General features: G+C 43.8%; 1 protein-coding gene across 2 annotated transcripts in view; it reads right to left on the reverse strand.

The window, feature by feature from the left end:
* Positions 1 to 17,736, reverse strand: part of GALNT7 (polypeptide N-acetylgalactosaminyltransferase 7) — a 48,588-nt gene extending 30,852 nt beyond the window's left edge. Inside the window, exon 1 of one of the 2 annotated variants that reach the window (XM_035111666.3) lies at positions 17,321 to 17,736. In XM_035111666.3, coding sequence (XP_034967557.1) covers positions 17,321 to 17,446 — 126 coding nt within the window. In that variant the 5' untranslated portion in view covers positions 17,447 to 17,736. The remainder of the gene's footprint in view (positions 1 to 17,320) is intronic. The other variant, XM_035111665.3, reaches the window with a different exon arrangement.
* Between the last annotated feature and the right edge of the window lie 2,820 nt (positions 17,737 to 20,556).

Genomic DNA, 20,556 nt, shown 5'->3' on the forward strand with positions numbered 1-20,556 from the left:
AGTTGGGCAGTAGAAAGAAGGAAGTGTCTGTGAAATCATAAGGTTACAATAGAATGCAGCTATATTAGAATCAGATCAAATTCCCAAAACATCTTCCAGAAATACAGTTATGGTATTCTGGACAAGTATTCCAGAAATACAGTTATGGTATTCTGGACAAGTACTAAATTCTCCAATCTTTACAGAAATATTTCATACCACATGACTGAATTACTTGGGGGTGGGCTCTCTCTCCTTCACTGGAGATCTTGAATCATTGGCTGCACAGCCATCTCTTGAGTATACTCAACTCTTAATTTCTTGCATCCAGCAGAGGGTTAAGTTAGATTGCCAATGAGGGCCTCCCCAACTCTTGTGATTCTATGAATATTTTTGATGACTACCAATGACTATATATGAAGCATCATAATTATGTAGGTAGGTTATTTTATATCTGGCCTTTCTTCTACAGAACTCAATGCAGCTTACATATGATTCTTGGGCAGTCTCCCACAAGTGGAGATTAATTTATTGTTTTTTAAAATATATTTTTATTAATTTTCCAATTAAAACCAATTATATCACATATGCCAAATCGTCTAGAGAATTTTTTATTTGGGTTCCCATGCTTCAAGAAATTGGGGATTCCTCGCAACCGTCCACTGCCGTCTTTTTTCTAAAGTTCAAATCGTCCTCCAAGTTCATAATAATCCAGATCTTCCCCTTACAGTCACATAGATGTTTTCCACTTTCAACCGATTGTTTCCCAGCTGCTGAGATAAATATCAAACAAGGTTTCACAAATGTTCTTTCTCCTGTGTGGGTTAATCAGTCCAGCCTCCCCATAAATCTTCTTAGTCTGGAGCTCCCTGTTGCGTCGAAGCAGCGCCATCTTAAAAAGCTCAAATCACTTTCGTTTTCTCTCATAGCCATGAAGATTAACGATCTTTATAAAATTTACAGCTTTTCCAGGCAGAAGACCCAAACATCAAACCATAAACTCTTGGTAAATTAATGGATCTCCTTGCCCTATAGCTGAACTTAGCTTCAGGTCGCTGCTCCAATTCAAAGTGCGTCACAGCTCATAAATCCTCCGAACGCGTCCAGGACTCCTTCCGTCCGACTAGGGGGGGGGGGCTTTTCTCATCGGCAACTCCACATCTTTAAAAAATATGCTCAGTAACAACAGTTTATAAAGTTCAACTCACACAGTCTTTTGCTTCTCTTTCACTCCAAACAAGCCAGGACATCGCGTCTGGGAAGGTACGAAGTAACTCATATGAAGAAAAATAAAAAAAAACTCAATTCCCTTATCGCTCCGTCCCCATCAATCCTTCTTCCAGATGATATACAGCCTTTGACTCCTCTCCCTCAGCAGCATAAATTTCTCAGCAGTAAACAGCGCTTCTTCCCCTCCTTCTGAAGTATGTCCATAGTTTTAAGCCTAATTATCTTCTTTAACCATGGAAATCCCCGCCATGCAGATTAGCGTCCGGGAGTCCTGGCCCTCGTAAGTGCTTTTCAGCCCAAGCTCCCCCCACTCCATAAACAGTCGGAGTGGGTCTGGGGGCATCGCGGGCCAGCGGCCCCTCTCCGTAACCCCCGGAGAGGGTAGGGGGTTGCCATTTACTCCCCTAGCAACCGCCAAATTCCTTACGAAGGTCAGAGGGATGGAAAACAGGTCCGCCATTCCTGCCGGCGGAAACCGGAACCGAGATTAATTTATTGTTAAGTACGGTAATGTGTTTTCTGTCTGTTTTCAAATACATAACTTAAAATATCTATTTGTGCGAGAAGTACTTGTGGAGGTTTCAGTTCCCTCCTGAAAATAAATCACCCCTTCTACAATCTTCCACGTGCGATAAGATGTTTTCAAAGCTCTACACCAGTGGGGTTGGAGGCGGTGAGCTGGAGAACAGCCAGTTAATTAAGGCAATACTGATAAGGGCAAAAATTGGACCCAACCCCCAACAGCCCACACAACAGAATTCAGATTTCAAATCAGTCAATCAACCTACTTTATGTAACTTCATGAAAAGTTAGAATGGTAGACTAGAGAACAAGTGACTGAGAACACAGCATGCAGTCATGCTCAAGGATTGCAGAAGAAATAATCAATTTCTACTTGAATACACTTCATATGCAGTTTGACCTAGATTTATGCCTTCTAAGAGAAATACATGACTGAAAGTTTGTCATTATTGTCTGTATTGTAGAACCAGAAAACATATCTACCCTCATGCATCCAATTTAATAGAAAAAAAAAATTCTGGTTTGTCAAACCAGTTTGCTATGACATCTGAACCAGCAAGCTGGAATTTCCGCAATCCCTTCCAACAGATTGCAGACCAGGACTGATTCCACGAATATTCTGTAGCATGCGTGCATCATTTCTGGTTTCTTATTTATACACGTATTTGAATTTTAGATTTGCCTTTTGCTCTAGTTTTTGAAATTTCTGTTATTTCTCCCAATCCTGAGAATGCAAAGTGTTCAGACTATTTAAAAATACATCAGGCTTGAAAATTACAGTGCCCATTTATCTCAAAAGTGGTAACATTCCCAGTTGTTGTAGTATACAGAAAACTGTGCAGTATCCATTATTTCCATTTTACAGGTGTCGAGTTGAGTACTACTCAAAACTGCTGAGGTTGATGAGGCTGGAGGTGAACTCAGGGCCGGTGCTAGGGTTTTTTGCGCCCTAGGCGAGATCACCTTCTGCCCCCCCCCCGGCACTTTGAGACTCCTTCGGGTAGTGATAAAGCGGGATATCAAATCCAAACTCTCCTCCTCCTCTTCTTCCTATACCACCCTTCCTCTGAAGATCACAAAAACACAAAAATGCATACCGTAATAATAAAAACATATATATATATCTCTCTCCTTCTCCCCCACCCTCCTTAAAAGGCCATAGATTGTTTGACTAACCAAAGGCCTTGGAGAAGAGTAATGGTTTTGCCTGGCACCTTACATGCATCAAAGCCCATGAAATAAATTCCTTGATTTAGGTTTGCTCTGCTAACAACCACAGTTTCTTGGTAGAATCACTCTTAGCAGCAACCATGCTTTCAAAAGAAAAAAAGGGAAGAACAAAACTAATAAGGCTAAGTTGCATTAGAGAAATATAATGCATAGTGTTCTTTTGCTTGCCATCCCCACTGAGAATTGAAATCACTGTGTAGAATAGAAAGGTACTATGATGATCACTAGGCATTATTGACCTGCTTTCTAATTATGGATTTAATAGGTAAACAATTTTAAAAAAGCACACCAGTTCCTCATGATCTTACTGTGGTTAGCTGGAATCCTTTTTTGCCCCACTGGTGGCAAAATGGTAAATACCATTTTTAAATCAAGTGAAAACCAATCCAGCTAATTTATCTGTGCTGTTTTGCTAACTGCAAAGGAAACTGCTTGCAGTCATGCAAGCAAGTCCAATTCTTTGAAGGCTTTGGCATTCTTAAGTGATTTAATTTTCCCCTTTGAATGTTGGAAGAGGAATTAGTTCTTGATATTTATAATGCTTGCTGCTGCCCACTCCCAGCTGCCTAACAATATTTTTTTGGGACGCCCTCCCTGTAAAAGGGTCAAGCAGAATTTATACCTCAAGGAAGTTCTACCTGTGACTAAAGTAGCAGTCAACAAGTCAACAGCTGAGCTGGGAATGGAGCTATGAAGATTGTGTGTGTGTGTGTGTGTGTGTTCCACTTTTTAAAGTGAAAAACATACCGATATCTTCCCAGAGTCAAAATTCATGTCTCTCTCTGTGTAGTCAGTGAGACGAGGAGAAGTGCATTCCACTCCCCAGAGAAAAGGTGAGGTATAAATGTAATGTTATAAATAAAACAAAAAAGTACCAATATAAGAATGGGGTGTGTGATGAGGTGGCACTGAAAAACAAGAGGGAAGAAAGCATATAGGGCCGGATAAATATATTTATATGGGGAAATGTACAAGTTAAGGAAAGGGGGTGGGTGGGAAACAAGTTACATTGATGAACAGAAAACTGATGCAAAAAATCTGCCCCCAAAGAAGAGAAGATGCGGAAAATAAAAACAAAGTGAGAAAGAGAGAAAACATTAGAAAAGGGCAAAGGAGGAGAAAGAAAGTGGTGAAGAGAGGAAAGGAGGAGAGGAATCAATGAAGGAGGAAACCGAGAGGCACCTGCTCAGTCCACGCTGCAAGTCTCCAGGTCGAGGGCCACTGGCAGGGCAACCTCGGAGGTGGCGGCGGGGGGCTCGGGGTCTCAGTCGAGGCTGGGGTCTGGCATGCCTGCTGCCGGCGGGCCGCATCGGAGGCAGGCGGGCCAGCAGGAGGCCCAGTCCTGGAAGAACAAGGAGCCCCACCAGGTTGACGGCGAGGCCGAGCGCGCCAACTATAATGATGAGCTTGGCGTCGCGGATGGCCTGGGGGCTGGCCAGGCGCTGCATGGCCTCCACGAGGATGGTGAAGGAGAGTGTGGCCAGGAAGATGGCGTTGCTGAGGGCGCCCACCACCTCGGTGCGGCCGTAATCCAGCGGCACCCGCCAAGCATTCAAATGGCCAGCTGGTCTGGCCCCTTCTGGGCGGGCTGGCCTGCGCCGCCTCGGACGGGTGGGGCTGAACTCGAGGGGCAAAGAGCGCCAGGGTGCCCCTCGCCGCGGACTCTGGGGTTGGCAGAAGGGGAGAGCTGCTGCCGCAAGCGGTAGCGGCGTCTCCTAGGCGGCTGCCGCTGAGCGTTGCAGCCGCTGAGGAGCTCACAGCGCCCCCTCCACAGGCGGGAGGGCATTGAGCTCTCCTTTTGGCTTGCGCGCCTCCCGCCTATGGAGGGCATGCTGTGAGCTCCTCAGCGGCGGCTGTAGTGAGCAAGCGGCGGCAGCAACAGCGCCCATAGCTGAAGGCTTCAGCTACGGGCGCTGCCGCCTCCACCGCTCACTCGTTGCAGCCGCCGAGGAGCTCACAGAGGCGTCCCCTCCAAAGGCAGGAGGGCGCTGAGCTCTCCTTTTGGCTCGTGCTCCATGGGCGGGAAGAGCGCGAGCGAGCGCCGTGGGAGGGCGGCGACGGCGCAGGGTTTTTGCGTCCCCTCCATTTACGCGCTCTAGGCAACTCCCTAGTTTGCCTAAATGGACGCACCGGCCCTGGGTGAACTGTGCACTGGGCTCAGAAAGATCTGCTTTGATTCTTTGGATTATCTTACATTTACTGATCTTTAGCATATGTTTTGTATATTCAGAAATTAATAAAACTTCGTTGACATCAACAGGACTTACTGTCAAACAGCATTTTTATTTTTAGGACTGCATCTAAAACCCATTTTTGCAAACTATGTGCACATGTCATTCTAACTCTACTACTAAAATCAGTTACAAGGGAGATTCAGATTAACACAAGCAGTTCCCTCTAATATTTGAAATGTCAACTTCCCATATTAACTGAGGAGAAAAGGTACCGGAATGTTATTTACAAGCTACTAGAGCAGCAGAATCAAGGACAGGAAGATATACCCCCTTGCAACATGCAGGCAGGGCTGAGATTAAAGATCTACTGTTTCCTGGTCCCATGTGTGAATGGGCTGGTAAGAAGATCATTCCATTGCCTCTTTCTCAACTTTATGTGGTACTTCTGCTGGGGGAAGAAAAAAAAAGTTGGTATAAAATGCACAAATAATGATATGCATAATCAGAAAGTAATTTGTTTAATGCAAGTTTAGATGCTCAGACTTGGGGACCTGGCAGACCTAATTAGTGAAAATAGATGAAGTTATGCATAGGGTGGAGAAAGCGGATAGAACACAGCAGCTCAAGGTCACCCAATATCAGATAACACTAGACTGAAGACAGACAAAAGAGAAGAGTTTGTCAAAAAGCACATATTTAATATACAGAATTCGCTGCAAAGAGGATATGAGGAAAACCGCTCTCATTTACAGAGGACACGTCTATCAATGACTATTACTACCAGGGTCAGCCCAAGACACGATTGCCTAAGATGGAAGTCATGGCAACACCTCCCCCATTCCATGTACAAAACCTGACCAGGCTAAATGGTTGAACCTTACAACAGGGTCAAAGGACTGAGTGCGGGGAGGGAGAGCACAGAGCAACATAATGCTGTTTTTAGGATTGCAGCCTCAAATCCTCACAATGTTCCCTCTTTCATACAACACTCTCAACCTGATGTGCTCTAAACCGTTTTGGACTAGCTCCCATCAGCTCGTTCTAGCAAAGCTGCCACAGTCCGAATCATCTGAAAGGCATCAGGCTGAAGAAGGTTGACGATCACTTATTTGCCTCACATAAAAAATATTAAGCATATCTCAACATTCTACACCAAAGACAGGGATTTCTGGAACAGAATGGAATTCTCTTATATCGTGTATTAACTAAGGTGTATAGGGGAGGACATTACCTCTGGTGAGGGGGACATGTTGTGCTCCTTCTGGGGTAGTTTGTCCACCTTTGGTTCCCACCCTGCACTCAGCTCTCACCTGTGGTTCCTAGAAGCTATCAGCATGTGATAGCTGCCACACCCTGGGAAATGGCTTCAATTGGCCGGCTAAACCAGGTGAGGGGGTCTCAAACCCTCAGTGAGTTTGGGATTTCCCCTGCACGCAAAGACAGGCTCTGGTGGATTGAGTGAATGAGACCAATAGTGGGTCCAATGGTCAGGAAGGTGGTTACTGCACATGCTGCAGAGGGAAGTGAGGGGCAGATGGGGCTCATCAACCTGGGAAGACACCACATCTAGGAGAAGGAAAACTCTGGTCTTAAACATCTGCTCCCTTGTGGCTATACTCATCCGTGAGAAAGGCTTTGGGGGAAAACTCCAAGGAAAAAGCTGTACTCGCTGCCTTGCCTAAGAAGTAAACCCTACACAAATCTGGAGTGGAGTCTCTAAGATGGTTGGATGGTGCTTTGTACGCCTACTTCTAGCAAGTCCTGCAGCCAAGCTGGTGCCAAACATATTGCTCTGCTTTCCTTTGAACCACATCCATGAGGCCAAGAGGGCAGTATTGTCTGGGCAGCCCAGGACCTCCATACACACTGCCCAGGCTTGCGCCCCGGGTAAGTCACTTTGGTGCTGCTAATGTGGCAGTTTTAACTTCACCCCCAAAGGCACACTCCATTGTCTCTCGAGAAAGACAGGTGTCAACAACACAGTATTAACAGCCCAAGGTCATATACAACAGCTAACTGCAATACCTACAGAGTCAGATAAAAAGATGGGGCTGCAGAATTGTTCAGAAACTGTATTAAAAAGCTAGTAATACAACAGAATAAATAAATAACATTTTGTTCCACATAGCATTACTCAAATCTCACTGTAAAAAAGAATTACCTTTCTGCATTATCTAGTATTCAATTGTTTCTAAAAGGCAATTTTATTTTTTTAAAATATCCAAACCAATATTTTAAGGTCAATAAGAATTCTTCACCAATTCTGAAACAGGGCATATAAACAAATCTCACAAAAGCAAATGAAAAGCTTTCTAGGGGGAGTTTCATCATTCTATGCTCTGACATTTTAAAACACAGTGCTAAAGAGCTTATAAATGGACACTTGGCAGCAACTTCATAAGAACAGACAGGTGCCTGTAGATTCCTTAACCTTTCTCAGAATCCAATGAAAAGAAGGTTGCTGTTTCTTCCAGATGCTGTCAATGTACTTTGAAAATATTGCCTTTAACTTATTTATAATATAGTGAAACTTAATACAATTCATATTTTGTGTGTCTAAAAATGTTATATTGTCAAAATAGGGACTGCTACTCTCAGAGAGAGGGATGTTGCATGAAACCCATGCCTTGCACAATTATCTAGCATCATAATACAGTAGTGGAATGATAATACATTAAATAACTTTTGCTGCCCATTTGCAAGTCACAAGTTTACTGAACTGAGCTAGCGCTTCTTAACGCAAAACAGGATCTGTCTCCTCTTTTACCAAATTTTAAATAATCTTTAAGATGAGCCGGTAAAATTAGAATGAGTTTAACCCGCTTGCTATGATAATAGGTGTCAGGGGGACTCCCTACAGGGACCCTCCCCCAGTCATCCTGACCAGCACTTCGCCCAGTGACAGCTCAAGCAGCGGGTCAGGAGGAGGGAATGAGGAATGGAGCGGAATGGAGAGGGGGCTCCAATATGTATCAGAGCCTCAGCACCGACCCATCTGGCCAGAGGAGGAAGGACAGCGCAGCGAGGTGTCGGAGCCTCAGCAACGCTCCAGCCAAAGGATGGGAGAAGGTACGCAGCCCCTTCCGGCGCCCACGTTGGGTCATGCACCCAGACGTAGGGCAAGGGGGCGGCGGTTTGGGGTTCCCAGACTTTTATGCTGGCGCAAAAGCAGACAAACGCCATTGCTGGGTTCTGAATCAGACTATGCAGTCATGTTTTCTGATGTCTCTGCACCTTAAATTGTATGCACAATAAAGCTTTTAAAGACAGAGCAGACTGGAGCGTCTTTACTCAAGAGTAGCCGCAACAATCCCCTGACAATAGGGATGGGTTTATAGAATTTAAATAGTGACTTTAATAAAATAACTGAGTGCCTACTCTAAAGGAAAGCTTCTGGAAATGAGCTGTGGCCCATCATTTTACCAATGTATTTAAGTCTGACCTAGTTCAAATCTGACCTCAGCCATGAACTCGCTGGATGGCCTTAGGCAAACCACTATCTCTCTGCTTCAGAACTCCAGCTTTAATATGTTGACGGTCATGGTGGCCTGTTGCAAGGATTAATTGGAGAACATGAAATACTGCAGGATTTTAGGGGAAGTGTTATATCAATACTAAGTAATATTATTGAATAATCACTTTTACTTTCCACATTTTGTTACCTACTTCAGAAGAAGCACAATGCATTTTGTCTTTGTTTGTTTCACCATTCCTCTTGGTCAGGCTTCATCTTTGCATATGAAATCTATTGCAACAAGAACCACATCTACTATTCTAAGTTCTTACTTAAAAAAAAAAATCAACAGCCAGATACACTTCTGTGTATTTGACTGGTTTGAGGCATCCAAATAATTATTGTGCAGTCCAAGCAAAAAATTTGAGAACCTGCAAGAAAATACAGGTGGCTACCATTTCGTTCAGGGATTCCATTCCTAGCCCCTGTGCACATCAGTAGAGCGCATCTAAGTGTGCCCCACACCATTCTGCCTTCTTCCAGGTCCAAAAGGACATGCATGTTGGCAATCATATGTGAACTGGATGTGCCTAAAATGGTTGCTGCCTGTAATGCAGTATATCCTTAACTCACAACCAGGCCTCACCTGTTCAAGGTTAAAGCCAGTCATTCATGCCATCCTCTGGAACCTTATAAGCTACATACTAGATATTCTAGCAAGCCAACTCCCCCAACCTTGGTTTTACTTTTCAATCTGACATGCAACAGTTCACAGCTTCTGGAGCTCCAGCACTGACACATTAGGCTTTTAGTGGGTGTGTTCCTTCTTATGGGGGTTTATTTAAAAGTTTTATTTGCTTTTTTGCAAATTTGGAGTCTTCTTGAATGTGCTGGTACCTCCCTTTTGTTTTGTTTTTTGCCTGCTACAATTTCTGCAAGTGCTCACCTCTTGAAAATTCACTTTTAGATGGAGTGATAACCTACATAAACAATGTAGTTCTGGAACAGCAAACTGTTTTCTTTACATAACAAATATATTGGGAACATATTTAATTAGTATGCTTCAACGTATGATATGTGATAGAAACGGCATGCATGCTGTTCCAGGAGTACCAGACATTTCTTCAAGTCCAAGTTATATCTGACACAATGAAGATTCACTTTTACTGATTTTGTAAGGATCACAAACGATGTTTTGCTATACAGTCCAAAATAAACAAGAGCAGTAAGAATTGGACTGACTATTCAAATACCTCAAAGGTATTTTTCTGGATTATTTGTAAAATTAAGAAACTTCAGTATTCTCATGTACAAGGCTTCTTGAGCAGCATCTAATGTAATTAGGTCATACGCAGGTGCTCCTAAAATATCAGAAGCCAATTTGTATCCCTCCATGGAACTTTTGGAAACTGGATACTAGATTTCCTTATTCCCCTGAAGTTATTATCAGAACATGTAAAATACATGCAGCAACCATTTTGCACACGCCCAATTGATGTGCGATCATGCACACACTCATTGCTGCTGACCCAGAAGTGGCCCAAACATGGAACAGGCGGAACGGGCTTATGCATGCTCTGCCACCATGTGCAGGGGTCAGGAACGAAACTCCCGTACAAAATATTTCCCGCCTGTAGGTTATTTGGAGGGACTGTGACTACCCTAAGGTGATTCATGGCGGACAGGTTGGAGATTTGCATACAGATCTCAGAATTCTATTCCACTAACACAGTGCATTTATTAGGATGGATTGATTAAGGCATATTAAAGAATGTTTTTAATCTGCAAGGAACCCCCCCTAATTTAAAGCTGTGATTTAACTTAAGTTTCCCACAGATACTTCACATTTTCCTAAACAATGGCACAAATTAACCACAACGTTACTTTACTGTACACCTCAACAGCATGATTTATACTGTTGTTTCATTCTTACAACCAGGCCTTGCATCTCCTTGTTGCACTGTTTACAGTTTCCAACTTGCCCTTTCTTTAGACCTATAAATGGAATGTCTAAAACATTTGTTTACAGTATTGTTTTTCTTACACATGGCAGTTGGTGAGGTTAAGTATGGGGGGGGGGAACCCAGAAACTTGTGCACAGGAGAATTTCCTCTTTTTGTTTTACGTAGCATGGCTCCTTTCTGTGCAATTCTGCCTTGGTCTAGCCCCACCCTCCCCAAAATAAGTGACAAACAAAAGTGAAATGACTATGACAGATAAGGTCACAGCAAAGTCTGACAGCTACTGGCCAGACTAGAGCACACACTTTATGTGTTTGGTAGGAAAAGTAAATATACAGTGGTACCTCTACTTACGAATAACTCTACTTACGAATGTTTCTACTTACGAATGGAGCTCTGTCCGCCATCTTGGATGCGGTTTAGATAGGATTTTTTTCTACTTACGAATTTTTAGATAGGGTTGCTTCTACTTACGAATTTTTTCTCCCAATGCATTCCTATGGGATTCGAGTTACAATTTTTTTTGGCTTACGAATGTGCGTTCGGAACGCATTAAATTCGTAAGTAGAGGTACCACTGTACTTATATCTGAGAAGTGCTCAAATTGATTCCTTTGTACAGAAAAACCTTTAGCTATGCTACACACCTAAGCTACACACACCCAGTGTTGATGGCTGGGGGGGGGGGTTGGATACTGTCGGGTCTGCTCTCTGCTGACTACCACTGACAGAGAGGCAAAATGCCAGTTGACTATAGAGGAGGCCTAGCTTTGCCCATTCAGGTGGCAAGCTACCACCAGCATTTCTTCTGCTGGAAGTAGGCAGCAGAAAGCCCCTAAATGGGGTGTTGATGGATGGGTGCTTTGGACTGGCTTGATCTAAAGCTCCATGAATCCCCCAAGAGGTCTGATCCTTGGGCCTCTCAGCCATACCAGACTGGAACCGGATTAGTGAAAAAAAATCAGGAAACCTACCACCTGCTCTGGGCAGCTTGAGCAAGTTAAGCTTGTGATTTGCTGGGGCTAAAGTTAGGATTGCTCAACCCCTCAACATATCTGGGAGAAGCAATGAGCCAGTGTGGAGATAAACTGCAGGGCTAACATGCTTATATCAATATTATTTAGTATTAACCTGATTATTTAAAAGCAATCTAATCTCATCATTACGTATTTTTAAAGAAAAAATTTTAATCCACCCTGGAATTTAGTTTTGTGAGATAACGTTCTTTGTCCTTCCCTTTCCTCTTTTCCTCCCATGTCCAGAGTCACTTCCAAAGAGGCTGGGAGAAAGGACAGACATGTGTCAAAGGGGCAGCTTGACCTCCTGAAAACTAGTTGCCAACCATGGCTAACCCATAACCAAGAAATAAATCAAGCCAAGTAATCTGAGAATTTGGTGTGGATGCTCCCACTCTTCTACGAAATGAAGAGTTTTTCAGCCTATGGCTAAATCAAATTATTCAAGCGACCAGAAGGCAATGGTGTATACACCCTATAAGTAACCAGAAAAAAATGCATAAGGACTGCTTCTCATTCAGGACCTGTTCTTACAGGTATTGTAAGAAAAAAGAAATCTCAGCTATGAGTAGTTGTCACACGAGACTTCTTACAAATGACCCGATATGGCTTTCACTGCTTGAATGAAGCTGAAAGTGTGCATTCAAGGAACCACATCAGTAACCCTGCTGCTTTTCTGCTTGGCACTCAAATTTATTACAGCCTTGATGCTGAAGTTAAAAAGACTTTTCAGTGTTTCATAATCAGTGTTATCATCCCCCAAAGTATACCACCCCTCACCATTCGATTTTTAGCTGACAGAACACTTTTATAGAGAAAATGACACGAATACTGAAGGCCGTTATAGCAAATATGCCACTTATGAAAATACTACAATCCTGTATTTTCTTCTCTATAATGTGTAGTGTATGGACATAAATTAGCATATATTACCTTACACCTCTAATAAACCTCATCCTAGACTTGCAAATAATTCCGTAAAAATGCTTAGCACCTTGTCTGCCAACACATATCTATGATACACCTTTCATGTCACATGATCTACCTTCAAGAAAAATAGATCCAATTCTTTTTTCAGTTTGCAAAAAAATTTCTGACTGATCCTAAAGAAGCCATTTTTGCTAGTCACCCATGAAGGAGGCAGGAGCCAAACTAGATTTTATGAAGCTTCAGAGTAGAAGGGGAATTAAGTCAAAAAATCAGTATGGGGCCAAAGGGTTAATACACAGAGATGAAATTACCCTTTACTTCTCTGCACCTTTTTGATTTTTTTTTAAAGGAAAAATCTGTGGGGAACTTCAAATATGAAATTCCCATGGTAACATCGACTTTGCCCTGAGCACTAGTCATAAGCTTACTTTCAGAGCCACAGATAGCTTTCAGAGAAACACTTTTTACTCAGAAAACATTACACCTACTTAATACCATTGGCAGAGATCATAATTTCTTCCCCCCCACACAGTACAACTTACTAACACTTTTAATAAGCCCTATTATAGAAACAGATTTCAGCTACTTTAAATGGAAATGTCATGAGTTTATAGGAACAGATCTTCACACTGAGGGGAACAGAGATAAAGCAAGATCCCCTAGGGTTTGAAACATGAATTCATGCACAAAACATGCTGCAGTTTCCTTATGCCAAACCCTCTTCCCCCTTCAGCAGCCCTTCCACAATCCTCCTTAACAGCACAATTGGGAGATCAACAGCATCAGCCTTTTAATGTGGTAGTTGCTTTATTATTCTTCCTTTCAGTGTTCTCACAACTTGCAATTTTATTTTAAAAGACCTTTTCTACTCTGAACTCTAACTTACTTGAGGCAGTGACTACAACATCCAGTCACTATGGTGAAATAGCTCTTTTCTTGCTTAGAATGAACTGGCTTAGTTTAATATAGATTCTAAACTAGAGAGATTCTCTATAAAAGTTCACAGAGTTGTTGAACCTGCAAATCTGTTTCTTTGGCCTGGCCTCACAGAATGCTATTTTTTACAAGCTACTGGCAACAAACGTTTAAGAGGAAATTCTGCAACCAAGGTGTCCAGGATTTCACAAGCTATACAAGTGTCAGAAAGCTGTGATTTATGGCCATGTTTGAGGCTTGTTCTTCCTTCCAATTTTTCATATTCTATCAGCAATATTTTCCATATACAGCTGGAATTGCACCTCTCACTTTAACAATCTGTGCTCTGTCCATATGTATAACACATTGGTGAGAATGTTACTTTTTCACTGAACTACATGTAAACCAATTTCATGGCACACTGCCCCAAAAGCAGACAGTTCACTGCTAAACAATTATTGTTTAGAAAATAGTCTTGTAGCACTGAATGCTTATTTACACAAAGTCTATAGTCCAGCACAGACTACAGTCCAATATTCGGCTAAAACCCTATTGTGTGGGATTGCAATTACAATCAACAACAATAAAAGGAAGTTTCTCTGCAGAATCCTCAAATTATAGTTTTTGTAACATCCATACATGCAGAGGGTCCCAGGTTCAATCCTTGGCATCTCCAGGTAGGGCTAGGGAAAATACAGCAGTCTGAAACCCTGGACAGCTGCTGCCAGTCTGTGCAGAAAAAACAGAGGTAGATGGACTACTTGGCCTGACTCAATATAAGGCAGCTTCCTATGTTCCTGCCTTTCACTGTCCTGCTGCACTTTATACAGTCGTACCTTGGATCCCAAACACCTTGCGAGTTTTGGCTCCCAAATGCTGAAAACCCGGGAGTGTGTGTTCCGGTTTGCAAACATTCTTTGGAACCCGAATGTCCGACGCGGCTTATGAACGTTTTGGAAGTCGAAAGGCCTCTGGAACGGATTCCATTCAACCTCTGAGGTACCACAGTACAGTGAAGTTTGGCACAGAGCAAAGAAGACAGAGGCCTGGCAATTAAATCCCTTGCTCTCTACCCTATAGGTCTCAGTATTATAAAGGCAGAACTTTATAAAGATCATGGTTTTTGCAATGGTTAAAAGGAGCATTTAACATTTTGAAAACAAAGTCAGAACATTTACTGGCTTTAAAAGCAAAAACATGTTTATATTGAGGACCCATACCCAATTTTTTTTAATTCCACTGATGTTAAGGGTTATGAAAATTACATTTAATGTGCAAATTCTTGCATTAAGGAACAATACATGATAAACAATGGCACCTATAAATTGTTGCATGCAATCTTCTCTAGAAACTGATTTCCATACTTACTTCAGCCCTAGAGCTCATTAAGTGTGACCTCACTTTAACTGTTCTATGCTGTAAATGCGGTACTGTCACTTGCAGCAATATCCGGCTGGGTTCACTCAAGCAAACAAAACTAACCACCACTAAGTACTTCTTTAGGAACTAACAGGCAGTGAGGCCAAAGATGAGTGCAAGAGCATATGCAGAAAGCCTTAGGTTTTTCTTCTGTCCCTTAGCTCCTTCAGTCTGAATAATGAGGCAATGGAAGTACCTCCTCACTATAATTCTTCTGCCAGCAAAACTAAAGTCACTGCTCAAACAAACATGGCCTATGAAACTTTAGTCTTTAGAATCCTAAGACTCTTGAGTTTTCAGGTAGGTTTGCAGATCTCATTAGTCAAAAGCTTGAAAATTCATCCACTATAGGTCAAAGAGCAAATAAAAAGATGGGCCCTTGAGCAGCTCCAATGTCAGAGAAAGACCTGTTGTTGAATTTCCTCTCCCCACTAGCAAAGCAATTTCAAATCCATCATCATCAGGAAGGCACTACTTTGGCTATCCCTGAACTAGAATATTTTGTTGGTGGAAGGAAACTCTCCACAGCTGGCACTTCAGGAAGAACTGTTTATTGAAAATGAAATGCCTCACAATGCAAGGTCAAAAGCATTGTGGTTCATGTGGCATCAGAGCACTGCACGTGTATGGTTGCTCCTATATTCTCATAAATGATGTGCTACTAATGTGCATGTGTTATTAAATCCGTATTTCTGCCCTAGGTTTACGATACAGTTAAATATAAGTCTTAACTCAGACATTATACACTAATCTGAAAACAAAGCAAGCTTTAAATCATTAAGGAGTCAATCGGAAAAAGGCCAGACAAAAGAAAGTGATGCTTTACAGAACTCTTCTACACTTGGGGCACTTATATACAGTACATTTCCAGAGGGAGCACATTCTAGAGGTGCTGGAAAGCAACCCTGGGGCTGATGTATCAGAGTGTATACCATTAGCAGTTAAATGTTGTGTTAATTATGTTGACTGCATGTATTTGAGTCAGCGCCTTGCCATTAAGTTTAAAAATAAACACACACTGCCACCTAGTAACTAATGTGAAGAAGGCTAAATCTAGCTGATGTGGAAATAACCAAGCACAGTTAAGGAAGTGCACTGCTTATACTACTTGATTCAAGAAGGAACATTTTCTTCACCCATATCATGCAAAGTCACAATGTAAGGAGAGAACTGCATCCTACAACATTACCCAAACCTAGGCATGGTTACTATCTTGTTTTATGGCCCTTATTGTATGCCTTTAACAGCAACCCAACACACAGAAATTCAATGGCGGAACTTTTTCTGACTTTGAGAAACACGTTGCAATAAGCTTCACTAGCTATTTTTTTTCTGGGTTCGGCAGCAATAAAAGGAACAGATGCTGGACTTTTAAAAAAGAGTAGCAACTCTGCAGTGTTGGCATTACAAAATTTATATTCACTGCTACTTAACACCACCAGGCCTGTTTACACAGGCTCAGTTTAAGCGTGACACCACACAAGAAGAACTTAGCTGTGAAGCTCATTTGGACGAGGCTCTCAACCACTACAACTGCACACAAGTCCCCTTGAACTCATGTAGACTTCTGAACAAGTGCACAGGACTGGACTGCCAGCTGGCAGTGTTGGATGCCAATGTAACACCTGCTGAGTTCAAATTCCCAACATGCTGCAAGTACACAAGCAGGTGAGATGACCTGGTTTAAATGAGCTACCGAAGCATGCCATGTTCATATCTGCCAGGTATGGCATTTACACAGGGCCTCACACCACAGTTAGTCCAAGAAGTTTCAACTATCCTTGCGGTAGTTATGGCGGAGCTCCTAATCCGTGATAGTTATCGGCAGTATGCATCTTTTGGAGAGTAAAATAAACACACAGAAAACAGAATATAAAGTAGACATTAATGTGAAAACAGGACCTCCACCACCACTCTACTCCATGGGCAAACAGTACACTCTCCCAGACATTATAGAAATGTCCACATCTCGCCCTAGCCACCTTCTACTGCGAGTGGGTGAAGCAGTTAGGGGGTCAGTCCCAGCCACAGTTCACCGCTTGCTCGCCTCCCCACAACCAGCTCACACAGGAGGGCGCAATTAAGCGCAATTGAGAGGTCAAAGGTCTGGGGCGAAGCGGCAGCGCACCTGAAGGAGCCGGGACTAACTTACGGCGTGTGTCGCCGCCTGCCCACCTGCTTCGGGAGCCGGCGCCAGGCAGCACTTCCCCTACCAGCAGGCGGCGAGGGGGCGCCCGTGGCTTACGGCAGACCACCCCGTCCGAAGCCGCCCGAGTCCCCCTTTCTCAGGCCTCGCCAACGCCACAGGCCTCAGCCTGGGCAGGGACAGCCGCCACTGCCGCCGCCCCCTCCCGGCCCGCCGGCCCAGGCTGAAGAGGAAGGCAGCGAGAAAGAGGGCTTCGGCCCGGGCGGCAGGCAGAGAGGGAAGAAGGGCCGCCGGGGGTTGGGGGTCCGCCCGTCGCGACCCCTCGGCCGGGAAGCAGCGACTCACCCGGATCCTGCCCCCCGGGCTGGGGTCTTCGGCGCGGGGCGAGAGCGACGACCAGAGCAGCAGGAGCCCCAGGAAGGAGCCGAGCAGCAGCACCGCGCGCAAGAGGAAGCCCAGCTTTAGCCGCATCCTCAGCGCCAGCCCCTCGACGAGCTCCCCGAAGCCGCCGCCGAAGCCGCCGCCGGGCTCCCCGCTGCCGTTCCCACCCCCCTCCCGGCGACTGCTGTTGCTGCTCCTCACTTGTGCCGAGCTGCGCTCTGCGTGGCTTCCCTCCCTTCTCTCCTCCTCCTCCTCCCTCTTTCACTACTGCCGCCTTTCTCCTTCTCTCTTTCTCTCTCCGAGGCAGAAGGCGCCTGGCGCCGAGCCTCGCTCGTACTCGCGCTCCCTCCCTGCAGCTTCGCTTCTCCTCCTCACTCCTCCCCTCAGCCTTTTTCGAGCTGCTGCTGCTGCCGCCGCCTCCCCTCCTTCCTCGACTCCGGCTGCTCGCTCTGCTCTCCTTGCAAACCCCAAAAAACTTTTTGTTTTTTTAAAGAACCTCTTTCCCCCCCCCCCCGCACACGCCCCGCTTTCTGGTTTTTCCTGTTCTCTATGTATCTCCCGTGTTGAGTCTTCACTCTCTCTCCCTCTCCCCCCCCCTTCTCTATTCTTCCTTGCTAACGTTCAGCCCAGCTTGCTAAAATGAAGCAGGAAGTCGCCACCGTCGCCACCCCCAGGAGCAAAGGCTCCACGTGGCTACTTTACAGCCCGAAGGGTTGCTTCAGGTTGACTTTAGAGGCGGCTTTTCGTGTTTGTGTTTGTGTGTGTGTGTGTGTGTGTGTGTGAGAGAGAGAGAGAGAGAGAGAGAGAGAGAGAGAGAGAGAGAGAGAGAGAGAGAGAGAGAGAGAGAGAGAGAGAGAGAGAGAGAGAGAGATTCGTCCCCATCCGGAGGTAGATTTCGAAGAGCAAACCCAGCAGAAGCTATGCAAATACGAGGCTTGCTTGCTCCTGGCTTTGGCAAGGTGGAAACGAGGATCAGTGTGGGTTTGCTTGCTTGCTTGCTTGCTCTCTCTGCTCGTCTTTGGACTGGCACAGGAGCAAATCCAACGGTAAAAGGTGTGATCAAGAATTGCAATGTGGAAAAGAGTAGCAATGCCCCGTGATACCCTTCGCACAACGGCGATGGCCGTCACAGAAAGCCCAAGATCTCTTTATGGTGTGCATGCATGTACTGTATGAATGCATGCATGCATCTGTCTCAAAGGAAGAAGGTAAAGTCACCTTAAAATTAGCTCACAATGCGTTTGATCTGCCTCCCGAATGTATACCTTTTTTTGTCACACAGCAATACCCATGGGAGAATACAGTAAGCCACAATTTACATGGGGGTTACTTCAGGGGATCGTGCCTAAAGCTAAAATCTCGTATAGTCAAAACACATTGGGTTCAACTGCAGGTGGGATTTCCAAAGTCTTTCCCCCCCCCTTTTCTTTTTTTCTTTTTAAAAATTTGCCAAGTGTGTAAAGCTGAATGTGCATACAAGTTGTGGGCTTACTGTATAGTGTAGTAAAAAGGCAGCTGCCCCAAATTGATGTTTACTCACCTTGAACTGGTGTAAACCATCAGTGGTAGCTTGGAAACCATATACTGTACTGTATCATCTTGCAAAGGGGAGTAAGGATTCTCCTACACAGGCATATTTCTGCATTGCAGGTGGTTGGACTAGATCAGGCACCCCCAAACTGTGGCCCTCCAGATGTTTTGGCCTACAATTCCCATGATCCCTAACTAACAGGACCAGTGGTCGGGGAAGATGGGAATTGTAGTCCAAAACATCTGGAGGGCCGAAGTTTGGGGATGCCTGGACTAGATGATCCTCAGGGTCCCTTTCAACTCTATAATTTATGATTCTGTGATCATAGGAAGGCAGCCCATCATAATAAATAATAGCATTCAAAACTACTGCGGGTTCCTTCCTCTGTTTCCGTCCTTCCTTGTCCCTTTTTTATGTGTGTGTCTTGCTTCTTAGACAATTCCTTGGTCAAATACCTGTGAACTGAGTGAGGTGGCAGCAATTTGTAAATAAATTGTTTTGGTGCTTGAAATATCTGTGCTGTAGTAATGCAAATGGGCAGGTTGGATTTGTATATGTTAGAGTTGTGCTAAAGAACAGTTACCCCTGTCCCATGATGTAATCGTATATTGCGGGGGTAGTCAACCTTTTTATACCTACCGCCCACTAATGCATCTTTCTTGATGGTAAAATTTCCTTACCGCCCACCATTGCTCAATGGGAGGAGGATTCAGTTTGTGCCGTAGAACCCCCTACCGCCCACCTAGAATCCTGAAATGCCCACTAGTGGGCAGTAGGGACCAGGTTGACAACCCCTGGTATATTGGATACACTTGCATTACAGATGAATCTGGCCAGTGTGAAAGTGTTTTTATGGCATCAAGGTCAGCATTGTGGTTCTGTGCCATGGACTTAACAAATTTCAAAGGTTCAGCTGCAAGCACTTTGACTCGGGATTAAACCTTACTGATATCACTGCATTTTATTTCTGTATAGGATTGTGCTGTATATTATCGAACCTTACAAACTCTTCAGTTTCCTGCTGTGATGGACCTGGGGATCCAACAAATCCCTCCCCCATTAACTTAATATTTGCAGTCTTTACAATACAGCAGCATGGCATCAGAACTCAGCAAGCTCAGGCTGAAGCAAAATTAAACCATTGCTCACTTCTTTTATTAAAGACTACTTTTTTTCTTTTGTAGATTAACCTAATACTTATTCTTGGCATTTTGGTAGCAATCTCCCCAATAATTCATAGGCAGTATTTTAGAAAAATCTATTTTCAGAAATGTAGCTATGCCAACTTATTATTATTGCTCTGTTGCTTCTGTGTTTTTTTGGAGTAATATATTTAGCTTGCATTATTAGAGGGGTAGAATACGGTATGTGCTGTAATTTTAAATCCTATGCACCTTGCAGAAATGTGTGGTATCTGATACACCTGAAAATCCCTTCCAGATTATATTTTATTTTAAAACCAGAGTAAGTTTTGTGTGAAGAACAATATGCCCTGTAAAATAGGTTTAAGATTTCAATAATCTTAAATCTCTTAATGATCTTAAACCTCAATAATGATAAGAAGTTCAGCTTGACACACCTGAAAAGCAAAGTCTTAATTTGTTTTCCAAATCTGGCTGAGTTCTGCCAGCAATGGGAGCTATTTCTGCTGTCTGTAAAAATTGCTGTG

This window comes from Zootoca vivipara, chromosome Z1 (genome assembly GCF_965207765.1).
Source record: "Zootoca vivipara chromosome Z1, rZooViv2.hap1.1, whole genome shotgun sequence".
NCBI lineage: Eukaryota > Metazoa > Chordata > Lepidosauria > Squamata > Lacertidae > Zootoca > Zootoca vivipara.